The sequence below is a fragment of the Bos javanicus genome, chromosome 15 (assembly GCF_032452875.1).
Source record: "Bos javanicus breed banteng chromosome 15, ARS-OSU_banteng_1.0, whole genome shotgun sequence".
NCBI lineage: Eukaryota > Metazoa > Chordata > Mammalia > Artiodactyla > Bovidae > Bos > Bos javanicus.
The window spans coordinates 32,303,914-32,318,914 of NC_083882.1; the positions used below are offsets into that span (position 1 = coordinate 32,303,914).

At 45.6% G+C, this 15,001-nt stretch overlaps 1 protein-coding gene across 2 annotated transcripts in view; it reads left to right on the forward strand.

Annotated features, from left to right (window-relative positions):
* Positions 1 to 14,552, forward strand: part of SORL1 (sortilin related receptor 1) — a 170,122-nt gene extending 155,570 nt beyond the window's left edge. For both annotated transcript variants that reach the window (XM_061440624.1, XM_061440625.1), the window contains exons 44-48: positions 1,052 to 1,226; positions 2,232 to 2,338; positions 5,944 to 6,136; positions 8,908 to 9,120; positions 10,489 to 14,552. In XM_061440624.1, the coding sequence (XP_061296608.1) occupies positions 1,052 to 1,226; positions 2,232 to 2,338; positions 5,944 to 6,136; positions 8,908 to 9,120; positions 10,489 to 10,556 (756 nt within the window). In that variant the 3' untranslated portion in view covers positions 10,557 to 14,552. The remainder of the gene's footprint in view (positions 1 to 1,051; positions 1,227 to 2,231; positions 2,339 to 5,943; positions 6,137 to 8,907; positions 9,121 to 10,488) is intronic.
* Positions 14,553 to 15,001: the final 449 nt, after the last annotated feature.

A 15,001-nucleotide genomic window follows, 5' to 3' on the forward strand; every position in this document is an offset into this window, starting at 1 on the left:
TTGGCCTGTAGGTTAAATCTAGCCCACTGCCTATTTTTCTAAATAAAGTTTTATTAGAACCAAGTTATACCCATTTGTTTACATGTTATCTATGGCTACTTTTATGCTACAAACAAGAGAGCTGAGTAATTGTGGTACATACCATCTAACCTTCAAGGCCTAAGATATTTACTGTCTGAACCTTTATTTAAAAAGTTCGCTGGCCTCTGCCCCAAGAGACGGAGAAGGCAATGGCACCCCAGTCCAGTATTCTTGCCTGGAAAATCCCATGGGCGGAGGAGCCTGGTAGGCTGCAGTCCATGGGGTCGCTAAGAGTTGGACACGACTGAGCGACTTCACTTTCACTTTTCACTTTCCTGCATTGGAGAAGGAAAGGGCAACCCACTCCAGTGTTCTTGCCTGAAGAATCCCAGGGACGGGGGAGCCTGGTGGGCTGCTGTCTATGGGGTTGCACAGGGTCAGACACAACTGAAGCGATTTAGCAGTAGCAGCAGCAGCCCTAAGAGAGGGCTCCCTGGTAGCTCAGTGGTAAAGAATCCATTGGCCAGTGCAGAAGGCACGAGTTTGATTCCTGAGTTCAGAAGATCCCCTGGAGAAGGAAATGGCAACCCACTCCAGGATTCTTGCCTGGGAAATCCCATGGACAGAGGATCCTGACGTGCTGCAGTCCTTGGGGTTGCAAGAATCTGGCAATTAAACAGCTGACCCTAAAAGAAGAATCACTTATTCTAGAAACATCTCCCACTTTCACTTTCCCAGGCTGCTTTGACCTCCATCCCCTCGCCCTCCCTGTCATCCCAGGGCTGGGTGGTTTTCTGGGATCATACTGATAATTCTGTGTGCAGTTCTGTGCATGAATACTTGTTGTAAAGTTGGACCTGACCACCCCAGAGGCTTTCCAAAGAACAGAGTCAGGTGTTGTGACCCAGAATATTATTTTGGGGGGTCACAGCCACTGACATACTTCTGTCGCATGGGCCGCCACTGAACTTCAAAGAATAGAAAAGGCCAGGTTTCTGATTACCATTAAGATGTCTTTTTCTTGTCCCAGTTATATGCAATTGCAGTTAAAGATCTAATAAGAAAGAGTGAGAGGAGCTACAAGGTGAAATCCCGCAACAGTACTGTGGAATACACGCTGAACAAGTTGGAGCCTGGAGGGAAATATCACATCATTGTCCAGCTGGGGAACATGAGCAAAGACTCCAGTATCAAAATTACCACGGGTAAGCTGGCGAGAGATCAGAGGCTTTCTCACACAGCAGGGCGCCCCATTGCTGCTAGGACTTCTCGAGGTGTGGTGTTTTCTTTTTTTTTTCGCTTTTATTTTTTTGAAGACATGGGATTTCCATCAGGACTTGCCCAGGAAGTGCAAAGATGACCCTGCATATCCTGGCTGGGGCAGAGCTGTGCAGGGGTCCCAGGCTCTGGGCTGCAGGTGGTGGCAGGGGCACCGTGGGCAGGATAGTGGCTGTCGTTTTCTATATTCTCTGTCGTGATCTCCCTTCCCCTAGCTGGTTTTGACATTTTCAAGAGAGTTAGGAAATGAAACTGACTCTTTGCCCCATAAAGCCAAACATTGCATATGTGTACCTGGACTAAAGTCATCGTGGTTCCTAGGGCAATATTAGATAGGAATGGACAGAGACCAGGAGTTGGGTAATACCTTAAAGGGTGATTTGCTTCCAGCCTTAGGCTGGCTCAGGTCAGGTTCAAGTTCACAGAGCAGGTAGTAAGTGCAGTTATTTGGACAGCAGCAGACGACATCAGGAGTGACAGTATCAGAGGCTGGCAGTGTGGACTGTGGGCCTGCAGCATACTTTGTGGTCATTCCGGAGCTCTGTCTTCGGGCTGAGCTCTCTAGGCCCTCACTGAGCCCCCCTGGAATTTGGGGCAGGAAAGCATACTGGAACCAGAGCAGAAGTGCTGGCAGGCTTTGAACTAGTCCAGCCTCACCCCATCCGCATTTCTTTTCGACCATCTTTTGGTCTAAGGGCTACTAAATTAGACACCATCCAAATTTCTTGGCTAAAGACATTATAACAGCAAAGTAGATGTCAGAGTGTCTAGAATGTGCTAGGCTCTATACTAAGTGGATATATGTGTTTTTTTTTTCTTCCTTAACTAATTCCTTCAGGGCTAGTGTTATTTCATCAACCTTTGATGGACAAAAAAGCAGAGACTCACGTGTATAGCCACTAACTGTCTCCTACTTCATCTTTCATTTTCAGTTTCATTATTAGCACCTGATGCCTTAAAAATCATCACAGAAAATGACCACGTCCTTCTGTTTTGGAAAAGCCTAGCTTTGAAAGAAAAGTATTTTAATGAAAGCAGGGTAAGTTCCTCCCTCCTTTTCAATGGCTTTGGAAATCTAATTGAAATGCCATTTTGGAGATGAGCTCGTTAACAGCCTGCTGGCATAGACGGAGTCAAAAGAAAGAATAGGGCAGGGGAGTGAACGAGAGAATTAGAGGACCATTTTCGATGGGATTGCTAATTAGCCAAATGTTTATACTGCCCATTAAAGATGCGAATCTCTGCACAAAGCACTTTTCAGTCGTGAACTGGTCGTCCCCTGAAAGACAGGGAAATGGGCTGGAGTCCTCACTGTGCTTCCTAGGGCTTGACTGGGACTCAGCACCGGCACCCAGGGCCCATCTCTCCCAGATAGTCTGAGGGCAGGGTTATGGTATGGCTTGAGTAGAGGGAAACCGAGCTGTGCTGCCAACCTCGTCAGTTTCTTTCCAGTGAACAGGAAGTGCTCGAAGATAGTCTGTTGACATACGAAAAACATCGTGTTTTGTTATTAGCAGGCCAATTACTGTATTCGCAGCAGGAGATAGGAGGAGGCGTGTGGCACCTGGAAACAGATTTGCCACCCAAGGGTCTTGAATGAAGCTGGTTGGCTCCATTGTGAGCAGGACATGAGCTAAATAGACACAATAAAAATCAACAACGGCTTTTTTGGGGTATGATGTCCGCAAAGACCCCAACGGCTTTAAATCATCACAGTGTAATGCCAGAAGCAAAGAGAAATTAAATGTGAAAATTCTTCACAACTCTCACAACGGTGACGTATAAATGGTTAATATATATAAGTATAAAGAAGGCTTTCAAACAAATTCAAAACAGAAATACGACCGTTGAAAAATGCAGAGTTGAGCTGTGCACATCCACAGATAGCCTACAGTACAGTAAGTCCCCTCCCGTGAACCTTCAGATTGTGAACTTGCAAAGATGCGAGCGTGGGTTCACACGTCCAGTCACGTAAGTTCGTTCACGTGTCTGGCGTGGTTGTCACGTGTGCGTCCTCCGCAAGTGGTTGTGCTTTTGTGTACTTTACAGTTCTGTATAGAGTGGGCTTCGCTGGTGGTTCAGATGGTAAAGAATCTGCCTGCAATGCAAGGGACCCAGGTTCAACCCCTGGGTCAGAAAGATCCCTTGGAGAAGAGAATTGGTACCCACTCCAGTATTCTTGCCTGGAGAATTCCATGGACTGAGAAGGCTGGCAGGCTACAGTCATTGGGGTCGCAGAGTCAGACACGACTCAGTGACTAACACTTTCACTTTTCACTGTGTAGAGTACAGTAGTACAGCATCTTTATTTCCAGCCCAGGATGTCCAGATGTGGATGGTTTAGTTGCCAAGTTGTGTCTGACTCTTTGTGACCCCGTGGACTGTAGCCCACCAGGCTCCTTTGGCCATGAGATTTCCCAGGCAAGAATACTAGAGTGGTTGCCATTTCCTTCTCCAGGGGATCTTTTCCACCCAGGGACTGAACCCAGACCACTTGCATTGCAGGCAGATTGTTCACTGACTGAGCCACCAGGGAAGCCCTGGAATGGCCAGAAGGAAGCGTAAAAGTAGTGATATAGAGCCAGTTGTGTTAGTCGGGTACCTAGGCTAACTTTGTTGAACTTAATGAACAAATTGGACTTACAGATGCACTCTCTGAATAGAACTCGTTCATGTGTAGGGGACTTAATATACCAGACAATCTGCAGATAGTTGGATCCAAAGATGCAGAACCACAAATCCAGAGGATACACTCTAAGTCATTCTCAGATTTTTGAGGGTCAGAGCCACAGCTGCCACATTGTTCAAGGGTCAACTTATTTTCATTTTGAATAAGGTACAGGTAACAAAATTTCAAGCAACAGTGAGCAAAAGGAAATAGTTTCAGCCCCACTAGAAATCTAAACAGCAAAGATATAGCACTTTCACATTACACTGACAAAAGTTTTGGGGAGGGATAGTACCAGTTAAGCGGAGAAGGCAATGGCACCCCACTCCAGTACTCTTGCCTGGAAAATCCCATGGGCGGAGGAGACTGGTGGGCTGCAGTCCATGGGGTCGCTAAGAGTCGGGCACGACTGAGCGACTTCACTTTCACGCATTGGAGAAGGAAATGGCAACCCACTCCAGTGTTCTTGCCTGGAGAATCCCAGGGACGGGGGAGCCTGGTGGGGTGCCGTCTGTGGGGTCGCACAGAGTTGGACACGACTGAAGGGGCTTAGCATCAGCAGCAGCAGCAGCAGTACCAGTAAGAGAGTCATACCTGGAAAGAGGAGCCCCCTGGGAGAATGTATGGGCTCCACCTTCTGTAAGGCCCTTACAGTAGGTATCAGAAACATTGAAAATGTGACATCCTTTGATCCAGTAATTCTTCTAGGATTTTACTCTAAGGAAACAAATGTGCACAAAGAATTTTATTTATGACAGTAATTAAGAAGAGACACCCTAATGCCCACCAGAAAAGGATCAGTCCAGTAAATTTTGGGTGGCTAGCATTTGTATCATTTTCCATTTTTTTAAATACCTTTATGTGTTTTGCAAATGTCCTATATCACATATATGTTAGAAGATAATAAATGCTAGTTACTAGTTTCTAAACAAGGATGTAGGAGTGGGGACTCCAGGCAGGTGGTCCAGGACACCCAGTTGGCATCAGGGTGGCAGGAGCCCAGCTTTATAAAGGTTGGGCTTGCAGTCAGTATTCCATTCCCATCGGAGGGATCTGGCCTAAGCTGGACGAGTCCTTCTTTCTGCTACCTGATTTGGAGTTCAAAGAAGGTGCAGGTCAACAGGACAAGAACCAGGAGATCATGATTATGCCGTGGGGCCCCGTATGTGAGTAGAGATAGAGAGGAGAAGGGGTTTTACAGGGACAGAGGGGTGCCGGTAGCTCTGACGCTGGAAAACTTGGAAATTGACCTAGAAGTCTGGAAGTCAGTCCTGATCCCAGCCAGCATGCTGGGTTCGGGCTGTTCCAAGAGGGACTTTTCCAGCACAGGAGCCAAGGACTCACGCTGAGCCAGCCTAAGTAGGAGGCTTATTCCATACTCCCCCAGTGAATAGATCTGAGCTGCTGCAGTGCTGCTGGGTTCAAGGCCAGGCTGGACTGGGGCTAAGATCAGCTTGGAAGAGTCGGAAAGAAAGGAGATAGGAAGTGAACTGGCAGCTGACAGGGGAGTTCCCACAGGCTGTTTGAAGGAGCAATGTCTCATTTTCACTATTGCAAATTCCTTTTTTTTTTTTTTTAACCTCATGGCTGAAATCCACTGCTACCTGGATTAGTCCAATCCCATTACAGTGAATTGTTGCTTTAATTATATGGATTCTTTGTGGCATTTAAACATTCCTGGAGATGAGTGAACGGACCAGAACTTTGAAAAATCAGTGTTTGTTAAAATGACTTTTGTTTTTCCACTTCTGCTGTGTGGCTCAGAAGCAGATGTGGTAGTTATTTGAGACTTTGGGGATGAGAAAATGCCTATTTTCTGAATCTAATCTCAGTTATAATATATAAAAAACTGGTACGGTGCTTTAACATCTATCAGTCCCTGCAGGAAGGAGCTCATATAAAGTTGTAACCCATAACAGAAGCTGTCGGCTTCCTTGCTTAACTTCCTGAGCAGTCCCTCCTGTGTTTGTTTTCAGGGCTACGAGATACACATGTTTGATAGTGTCATGAATATCTCAGCTTACCTTGGGAATACTACGGACAATTTCTTTAAAATTTCCAACCTGAAACTGGGTCATAATTATACTTTCACTGTCCAAGCACGATGTCTTTTTGGCAGCCAGATCTGTGGGGAGCCTGCAGTCCTGCTTTATGATGAGTTGGGGTCTGGTAAGTCACTGTTGCTGCCATTTTCCGGGAAATATATCAAGGATGTAGCGTGGTTTGATGAACATGTGCATGCGTGCTCAGTCGCTTCAGTCATATCAGACTCTTTGCAAGCCTGTGGACTATAGCCTTCCAGGCTCCTCAGTCCATGGCGTTCTCCAGGCAAAAATACTGGAGTGGGTTTCCATGTCCTCCTCCAGGGGATCTTCCTGACCCGGGGATTGAACCCGCATCTCATGTCTCCTGCATTGGCAGGTGGGTTCTTTACTCCTAGAGCCACCTGGGAAACCCTTGATGAACATGTGTCTTTCTAAAAATGCATTTGAAATATTCTTGCAGTGCTAAAGAAAATCGTTTATGCATCAGCTTAATCAGGCATTGATTTATTTAACAAATCCTTCCTTAGTCAGGCATGGTGTGAGGTGCTAGGGTTACAAGTTGACCATATTCTGAATGTAAGTCAGAAGAAAGGAAATGTTTTGTTTAAAAAGGAGATTCTGTTTGAGAAGCCGTAGCCTAATGAGTTTTGTTTTTATTTTCTGGAGGACCTTTCAGAGCCTCTAGTATGCTAATATTCCCCATGATTTTGCAAGTCAATAGATTATCTCATCACAGCCTCACTGACTTCCCAGCCTTCCCTCCATCTTTGCCGTCACCCTCAGATCACATCTTGAGGTCAGTCTGGGATCTCTGTCTTCTGGACACTGACAGACAGCAGTGTGGGGCCATGCTTATGACGACGAGGAGGAACCTCCCATTTACACAGAAATTCTGCTCAGGTCGTAATAGCTTACCCAGGATTTCAACAAATGTTTTGCCACTGGTCTGTTTAGTTACATTTACTCCCAGTCAACAACCAACCAGTGCTTAAGCTCAGAATCTTATGTTAGACCTCTTGTCTGTTCCATCACCCTTCCTGGGGTGGCTTCTAGTGGAATAACCTATCCTTGGCATCTCTCTAAAAGAGGGAGAGCTTGGGACTTCCCTAGTGACACAGTGGAGGGGAAGCCGCCTGACTGTGCAGGGGACGCAGGTTCCATCCCTGGGCCAGGAAGATTCCACATGCTGAGAAACAGCTAAGTCCATGTACCACACACAGCTGCTGAGCCCGCCCTCTAGAGCCCGAGCGATGCAACTGCTAAAGCCTGTGTGCCTAGAGCCCATGCACCGCGACACGAGAAGCCACTGCAGTAAGAAACCCACCTACTGCAACTGGAAAATAGCCCCTGCTCTCCACAGCTAGAGGAAGCCCATGCACAGCAATAGAGGCCCAGCGGGGCCAAAAATAAAAAATAAATAAAAATTTAAAAAGGAAACCTGGTACATCGCATCCCTTTGGAGAATTGTAGCCCGTTCGCAGTTCTGTAAAGTTCCTACACAAAACAACCAACCAAACTCCTGTCTTAGTGTGTCTTAAGCAGAGCCTCCTTTTTAAGTAAAACCAAGTAGCCACCTGTGAAATAGACTTTGGGGAAAACTGCCGTGAGGACATGTGCCAGCAGGATTGTCAGGTGGGAATGTTGCTCGGGTAGACATTTCCTTGGACCACATCCTGCCCTGTGATGTTCACATCCCCTTGAAGGTGGGTCGGGGTGGGAACGAGCTCCATTTCTGTTGCCTCCACCATGCTGGCTTCCTCTTGACTGCTCCAGCCCAGAGCTTTCCCCCTGGTTACCACTTCACAGTTGAGATTAGGTTGGGACACGTGACTGAGATTGGGGAGAGTTTTGTCTAGTAAAGTCAATAGTGAAGGAAATGAAAGATGGATATTGAATTGTTATATCAGGCTTGCAGGAAATGGCTATTCTCTGACTTAGCTTTATGGGGACCTGTTGTGATGAATCCCTGTGTAACTACTGAACTTTCCCCATGAGGAGGAGGCCTAGCCCCATCTCCTCACCCTGCACCAGGGAACAGCGTCAAGGCTAATGAGGCTTCTCATGGAGACCAAGGATGTCCACTTTGCTTCCTTAGCTAAAACTGACTTATATGACTGTGTTCCTGCTGCAGGCTCAGACTTTCCCCAGGATTTCTGCCGTGCAAAGTCCGCCCTTTCCAGAAAAACTGGCACAAACCCAACAGAGTCCTGTTGCTACAACCGTATCAGTACATCATGATAAAGCTAGTATTTGTTGAAGACAATGGGAAGGGAATATCACTGATAGGTTATAGATACCCAAAAGGCTTTGCAGAGAGCTTTTAAAAAATGTTAAACGTATATGGAAAGATTCCCTCTTTCTCTTTTAAGTAAAAAATAAACCTCATAAAACTTCACGAGCTGTTAAGTCAGTATTGCAGTAAAGGAATCTCGTTTGTATCACTTAATGGAGCTTCAGGTAATTGCAGTTCAGAGTGACTTTGGTGCCAAGTAGGGGGAAATAATTGCAATCTCGTTAATTAGTGGTCTGATTTCACATCCTCTTATGTAAGGCAAGCAAGTGGTCTTAAGTAATAATGCTAATGAAATCAGTGTTGATACCCCAACAAAGGTCTCCCTTCCAAGAGATTATCTAAATAACCAACGAGGCAGTGATTAGGAGCCTGATGTAATTACCGTATTTGCACGCATGAGGCCTGTCCTCCATCAGCTCGTGGTGAGGAGTTGGGAAACATTCGGGTGTCACATGCAGGAACGTGCCACATGGGACAGGCGAGTCGGGGAGCTGCTGCAGACTCTTCAGCATCATTTGGGTGGCTAGGGTGGCGAGGGGTTACCTGGTCCTTTCTCCTGCCCTCCCATGGGAGCCCTATGGGTTGGTGTCTTGCTTTGGCAGGTGGCGATGCATCAACGATCCAGGCTGCCAGATCCACTGACGTAGCTGCCGTGGTAGTCCCCATCTTGTTCCTGATCCTGCTGAGCCTGGGTGTCGGATTCGCCATCCTATACACAAAGCATCGGAGGCTGCAGAACAGCTTCACGGCTTTCGCCAACAGCCACTACAGTTCCAGGCTGGGCTCGGCCATCTTCTCCTCGGGGGATGACCTGGGTGAGTGAGGCAGGGTGCAAGGTTCTCCCTCCTGGGGCGGACCCCACAAGGCCAGGGGCTTGCTGAGGAATTGCCTACCTTGAGCTCATCTTTTGATGCTAGCAGAGTTCTTCATTAACCGATAATCCCACTGCTTTGGGGTGAATCAGTTGGAGCCCTTTACTTTGTAGTTGCTTCTAAATTAAAATACCAGTCCCCTGTTCAGTGGGGTGGCTGAACGCAGTGGCTCAGTGGTAAAGAATGCATCTGCCAATGCAGGAGATGTGGGTTTGATCCCTGGTCTGGGACGATCCCCTGGAGAAGGAAATGGCAACCCACTCCAGTATTCTTGCCTGGGAAAGCCCATGGACAGAGGAGACTGGTGGGCTTACAGCCCATGGGGTCACAAAAGAGTTGGACACAACTGAGCAACTGAACAAAACTATTTGATAGCATGCCCAGGGAGTTCTGTCAAAGAACAGGTGGGAGCTTGCCTTGTACACAAAGGGTGGGTGGACCCTGCCTGGGCTTTGGGTGTTTCCAAAGTGGCAGCAGATTCTCAAGAATTTCCGACCCCTCTCATCCCTCACAGTTGGAGGTCTGACATCTTTGGAGATGTTTGTCTTGACTGACAAAAAGCAATGCTTTCTTCATTGGTCTCTGTCTAAATGACCCTTCCCATCATGCTGTTTCTCTCTCCTGTGGCTAGCACAACCTCGCTGGCCGTTCTTCTTTTATGTATTGGTGGTATATGACCTGGGGAAGAGAAGGAAATGTCCCCGTTCTTATATAAATGTATGCGTGCTCAAATTCCAAAACGCTCATGGAGGTAGTAAACTACTTGATAAATACAATTAACTCATTACTGACCGGGGGATTTTTGCAAAACGAATGCCTGTGACCGGCAGTTTTTATTTTGGCCAGCCAAAGATTAATTCTGGTTATTTCTTTGTGAGTTACTACAATTAACAGGTATACCTGACACACCTGTAAAGCCCAAAGGAGCTTTTCGGCCAACCCGGCGTGTATGATACACACGGTGATTTTCACCATGCTAGCATAGGGTGCGGATAACTCAAACTGGGCACCTAAGCCACCCATTGGAATTTGGGATGGATAATAAGATCCCTCCTCTTTAAACTTATTTTCCTTTTTTGGTTAAGTTCAAGCTACCATGAAAAGAAGGTTGGCCACCTGTTGACGGGGGGCAGGTGACCCAAGAATGTCAGAAGCTGGGCTGGTTTCAGCACTGATTCTTGTGCCTGGCTGGTTCTGCTGCTGCCGTTTCTAGCTGGGCCTTGTGATGTAGGGATGGGGGTCAGTAGTGGGAGGTGGGGGTCACGCAGAAGTGCCCCAGAACTCACCAAAGACTGACTGTCTTGCCTTTAGGGGAGGACGACGAAGATGCTCCGATGATAACTGGATTTTCCGACGACGTCCCCATGGTGATAGCCTGAAAGAGCTTTCCTCACTAGAAACCAAATGTTGTAAATATTTTATTTGATAAAGATAGTTGATGGTTTATTTTAAAAGATGCACTTTGAGTTGCAATATGTTATTTTTATATGGGCCAAAAACAAAACAAAAAAACAAAAAAAAAAGGAAAGAAAGGAATGAATAAACTTTGTCGTAATCAACTGTGAACTTCAAACCAGGTTGATTTTAGTAACGAAATTGCTTTGATTTGATATTAATGTAGTCTTACAGGGCTGTGCTTACTGGGCATGCTTTTAAGTCTATGAGATAATTTTGGTTCAATAAATTGGCCATTCTTTTTATTTTTCTAAGATGCAGAAATGTATTTAATAAAGATTTCAAGAGAGAGTGATGGGTAGAACCCCTCCTCCTCGAAAGTAAGCTCAAATTTAAATTTTTGTTTGCAGGTAGTTTATACGAAAGTGTTTGAGTGTATGAAGGGGGGGACATTTCTTTTATTTTGTTAATTTATTGGGACTCTGTGTAGGGCCAGGCTTCAGTGGTCATCTGACACCACAAAATTTATGAGCAGCCCCGCCTGCAGGGTTGGACGATGAGGAACAGAAGCAGTCTTTTTGCCATTCCGGAAACAATCCATTTTTATTCGCTCGTGTGTCACACGACGGTGTTTGGCAGAAGAGCCTGTTGAGTCATTGCTCCATTTCGGCTAAACAGAGCTGTAGCTTGGGAAGCCCTGCAAGCCGCGCTTCTTTGCTTATGCTAATGGGTGGACTCTCGCTGCACACACCTCTGTGCAAGACACAGCTTTCACAGCTACAAAATGATAACACTGCTGTATTCTACACTGGTATCATTGTCATTGCAAAAAATTACTCTGGCTGTGGGAGAGAATTCTAGATCTGTGCCATGATAGCTACACTGGCAGATATAGTACCTAATTTTTCCTTTTGGGGGGGTTTTATTTTATTTTATTTTGGTTTGCTTTTATTTACCAAATCTCAAATGGAAAGTTTTATGTTTGTGTTGAGGTGGCCACTTACTGCCCTTAAAAATCCACACTGATATATGCAGTCACTTTGAATTGGGTCAGTGCCTTCTCGCTCTTTTTTTTTTTTTTAATTCTCTTCTTCCACCTCCCTCGCCTGTACCCCTGCCCAATTTTAAGAGAAAATGCTATGCACTGTTACAGGAGATGTGTAAATTCGAGACCATTCAATCTAGCTCACAGTAGCAGCAGTGCTAGAATTGATGTTCTTTGTAAGATAAGCTGTGCTGTATCCTTCTGTCTTTCAGTGCCTCCCCTGTATTCAAACCATGGCCTCTTGGTAGGTATGTGAGATCCAGTGGGGACTGATGCCCACTCTTGAGACCTACTGTTGTCAGCCCCAGTGTGTGGCATTGTTGTGATGCCTACTGTATGCACCTCACTGCAGAAGTTCTTCCCAGCTGAGAAGCAGTGAGCTCTGGGGCTATCTATTCCAAAGTCATGCTTTGGCATAGTGTCCCTCACCTGCAGACTTTGTCAAAACCCTGTCTCCTCTTTGATGCAACACATCCTCCTCTCGCAAGTCTTTGCTTTCTTTTAACCAAGAGTATGATTCTTGGCTGATAACATAGTTTTATTCTACCTGGGGAGTGTTTGGGAAACAAAGAGCCAATTAAAGTGTTTTTAGTTAAAAAATTTTTTATTTGTGTATATATATGTTTTGCTTGAGGAGTATTTTCAACTGTAGATATTAGGATGTTGCGAATGGTGGTAAATGACTAGCCTTCTTCCAGCATGATTTCCTTCTCTTTCCTGTGTTATGTTTTGAAAGACTGGAATTTCTTTGGCTTTATCTTGTGTCTTGCCTTGGAGTTTCGTTCAAAACTCTGAGCCCTACCACCTTCCCTTTTAAATAAGCACTTTAAGTAACTGAAAGATGAATGATCTCGTGGGAGGCAAGTCATTTAATCGAACCAGTAGAAAGTCTATTTTCTTGTTTTTCTTTCCCTGCCAAATTTGGGGGGCATTTGTGAAAGCTGATATCAAAGGCACTGAGATTTTATATTTAGTTCTTCCATAGGCAAGCCTTTCTACCGAGCACATGTCTCCAGTTGGCAGCTTGAGATATTTCTGAGCGTCCGCGTCTTGTTCCCAGTGCCTGCCAATGCTTAGTGCACCGTACTGTATAGACTGGCCATCACCCCTCTCCTTGGAAAACGCCACTGGGCTGTTTGAGAACAAGCAGCCTTTTAGGGCTAGAGTATTTTCTATAAACAGAAGAGCTAAGTTCCCGAAGACTAAGCTAGACAGATGCAGCTATGTGTAAATTGTATATTTTTATGAACTACTGAAGCACGCACCGTCACCTCGCTCTGCGTAGCTTTGTGAGGTTTTGATGTATATAAGCCACCTGTGAGAGTCCCGAGGTGGGAGGGACAAGAGGACATGAGAGCAGAGACTCCGTGGAGCCTTTGAAGGTGACCGGATAACTGTCTTCACTGTGACCAATTGGAGCCCCTGAAGAAGGGGCTTTCATACCTCGTTGGAGACGCCACCTCCAGAGTTCACACTGCACAGGATAAAAGGCTTTATTTTCTCCCAGGATGCAGTAGAATGTCAGAAGCCCACGTCCACATGGACGACAGCGGACCGCCAGTGCACCGCTGTAGTATGGCGGGCAGGGTGACTGTATACAGATTTTCTCTGGAAGCCAGTTTTGCCCCTGGATGGATTGACTGCCCCTCGAGCCTTAGGAGATGTGGGTCTGTGTGGATGAAATAACAGAGAGGAGAGTCCTGCAGAGGAGTCCAGGGAGAAGCCACGCCTATGCAGAACCTTTTCCAGACAGGTGAGATGCTCCCATGACTGCTGGCTGCCCTGGCCAGCTGGGTGTATAGTTAAGAAGCTGGGTAACTGGTTGAAACTTCTGGTTTGGGGAAGAGGGTACATGTGTGTTAGTACTGTGGGATATTTTAGGGGGACACATGGGGGACACAGCTGCATGTTCATGTGTGACCCACTAGATGAAGCTCTGCTTCAACCATGTAAGGACATTTGGGGAGGAAGACTGGAGAACCCTTCCTCTGAGTATTCACCCAGCGGTCACTCTCCATCTAGTGAGATCATGTTCTCAGCACTTCCCTAAGGGCAGAAACCCCATCCTGTCAGGATAGGTTGGTCACTTTCCCACTAAGAATGTCATGGTGAATCCCTGAGATGTTTCTCTTCTTTGCAGAGTTGGGGGGGGGGGTCCCTCCGAGAAGAGACCCAGGCAAGTCAGCAAACTGGATGCCACCTCCATATTGATTTTAGGAATTGACTCTGAATAAAACTCTGTGCAGAATCTCCACTCATGTGGGGATAGTATCATGACATTGCTATTGCATTATTTTTCTTGAAGTGTGTGCTGTCTTTCAGGTACAATTTTTGTGTAATTAAAGCCAGTGCATTAAGTTTATATAGACTACTTTCTATGCAAGTCTGCGGTAGGAGCAGATAGCAAGAGATTGTGTGTGCTGTTGGGTACACAGATGATAAGCGTGTTTTCAGAAGGGGTACCCCCAATGAACACGGTTTGAGAGAGGATGGGTTGTGTGTATGTTTCTGCCCACTAACTTTGAGCAGCCATATTTTGAATTAAATCATCAGAGCCAAGTAACCCGAGAATGGTATTAGTTTCCTATGTAATAGCTCAAATGGAACAAATATGAATGCTGAAATGTAACATTGTTCTCCAACATTCCATGTCATTTCTCACTTAAAACCTCGTTATGAATTATTAGAACCTTTAGGCAAAAATCAAAAATATTTGCAGCAAAATAAAGGCCTACTCTGCTCTTCAAGTGAAGCACTGTATACTTGTTTCTCTCCAAAGTGAAATTAGATATTTATGATTTCAGTTGCCTTGATAAGTTTCCGAATCACTGGTTTATGCTGAAGATTTTACTCTATTGTCACACAGTCTTAAGATCATTTTGTCTCAATGTCAACTTTTTTCACTGAATAAAAATTTAACTGGGTCAAGAAAACACTTCTTTGAAAATCCGCTCTCTTCGTGTCTCGAGTTGTTCTTTGGAGTGCAGTGAAGATGGTTAATATGGTCTCCAAACACCATTTGATTTGTCATGTTTTAAAAGCATGTTTATTTTATAGATGAGAGAACACTAAGACCTGGAATAATTTTGTTATTAACAAGCTGGTTCTCAGATGGTGGATCCTTGAAGAACATGATGTCTTTGCGGTGGCTGAGGTGGGGGGAGACATGATGGCTGTTTTGAAGTAAATAAAATTGTTCCACAGGGATAAAGACTAATGTGGCTCCCTTAAAGCCATAACTACGTTTCCTAGAGATGATTTGCTAAGAGGGCAATTTTCAAATCAGAGAAGAGATGAGAAGCGGTACAATGAGCTGTGTGTAGAGAACAGTTTTGGAAGGCTTCTGGAGGCAACGTAGTCTGAGAAGGATGCTGCATTTGCCTC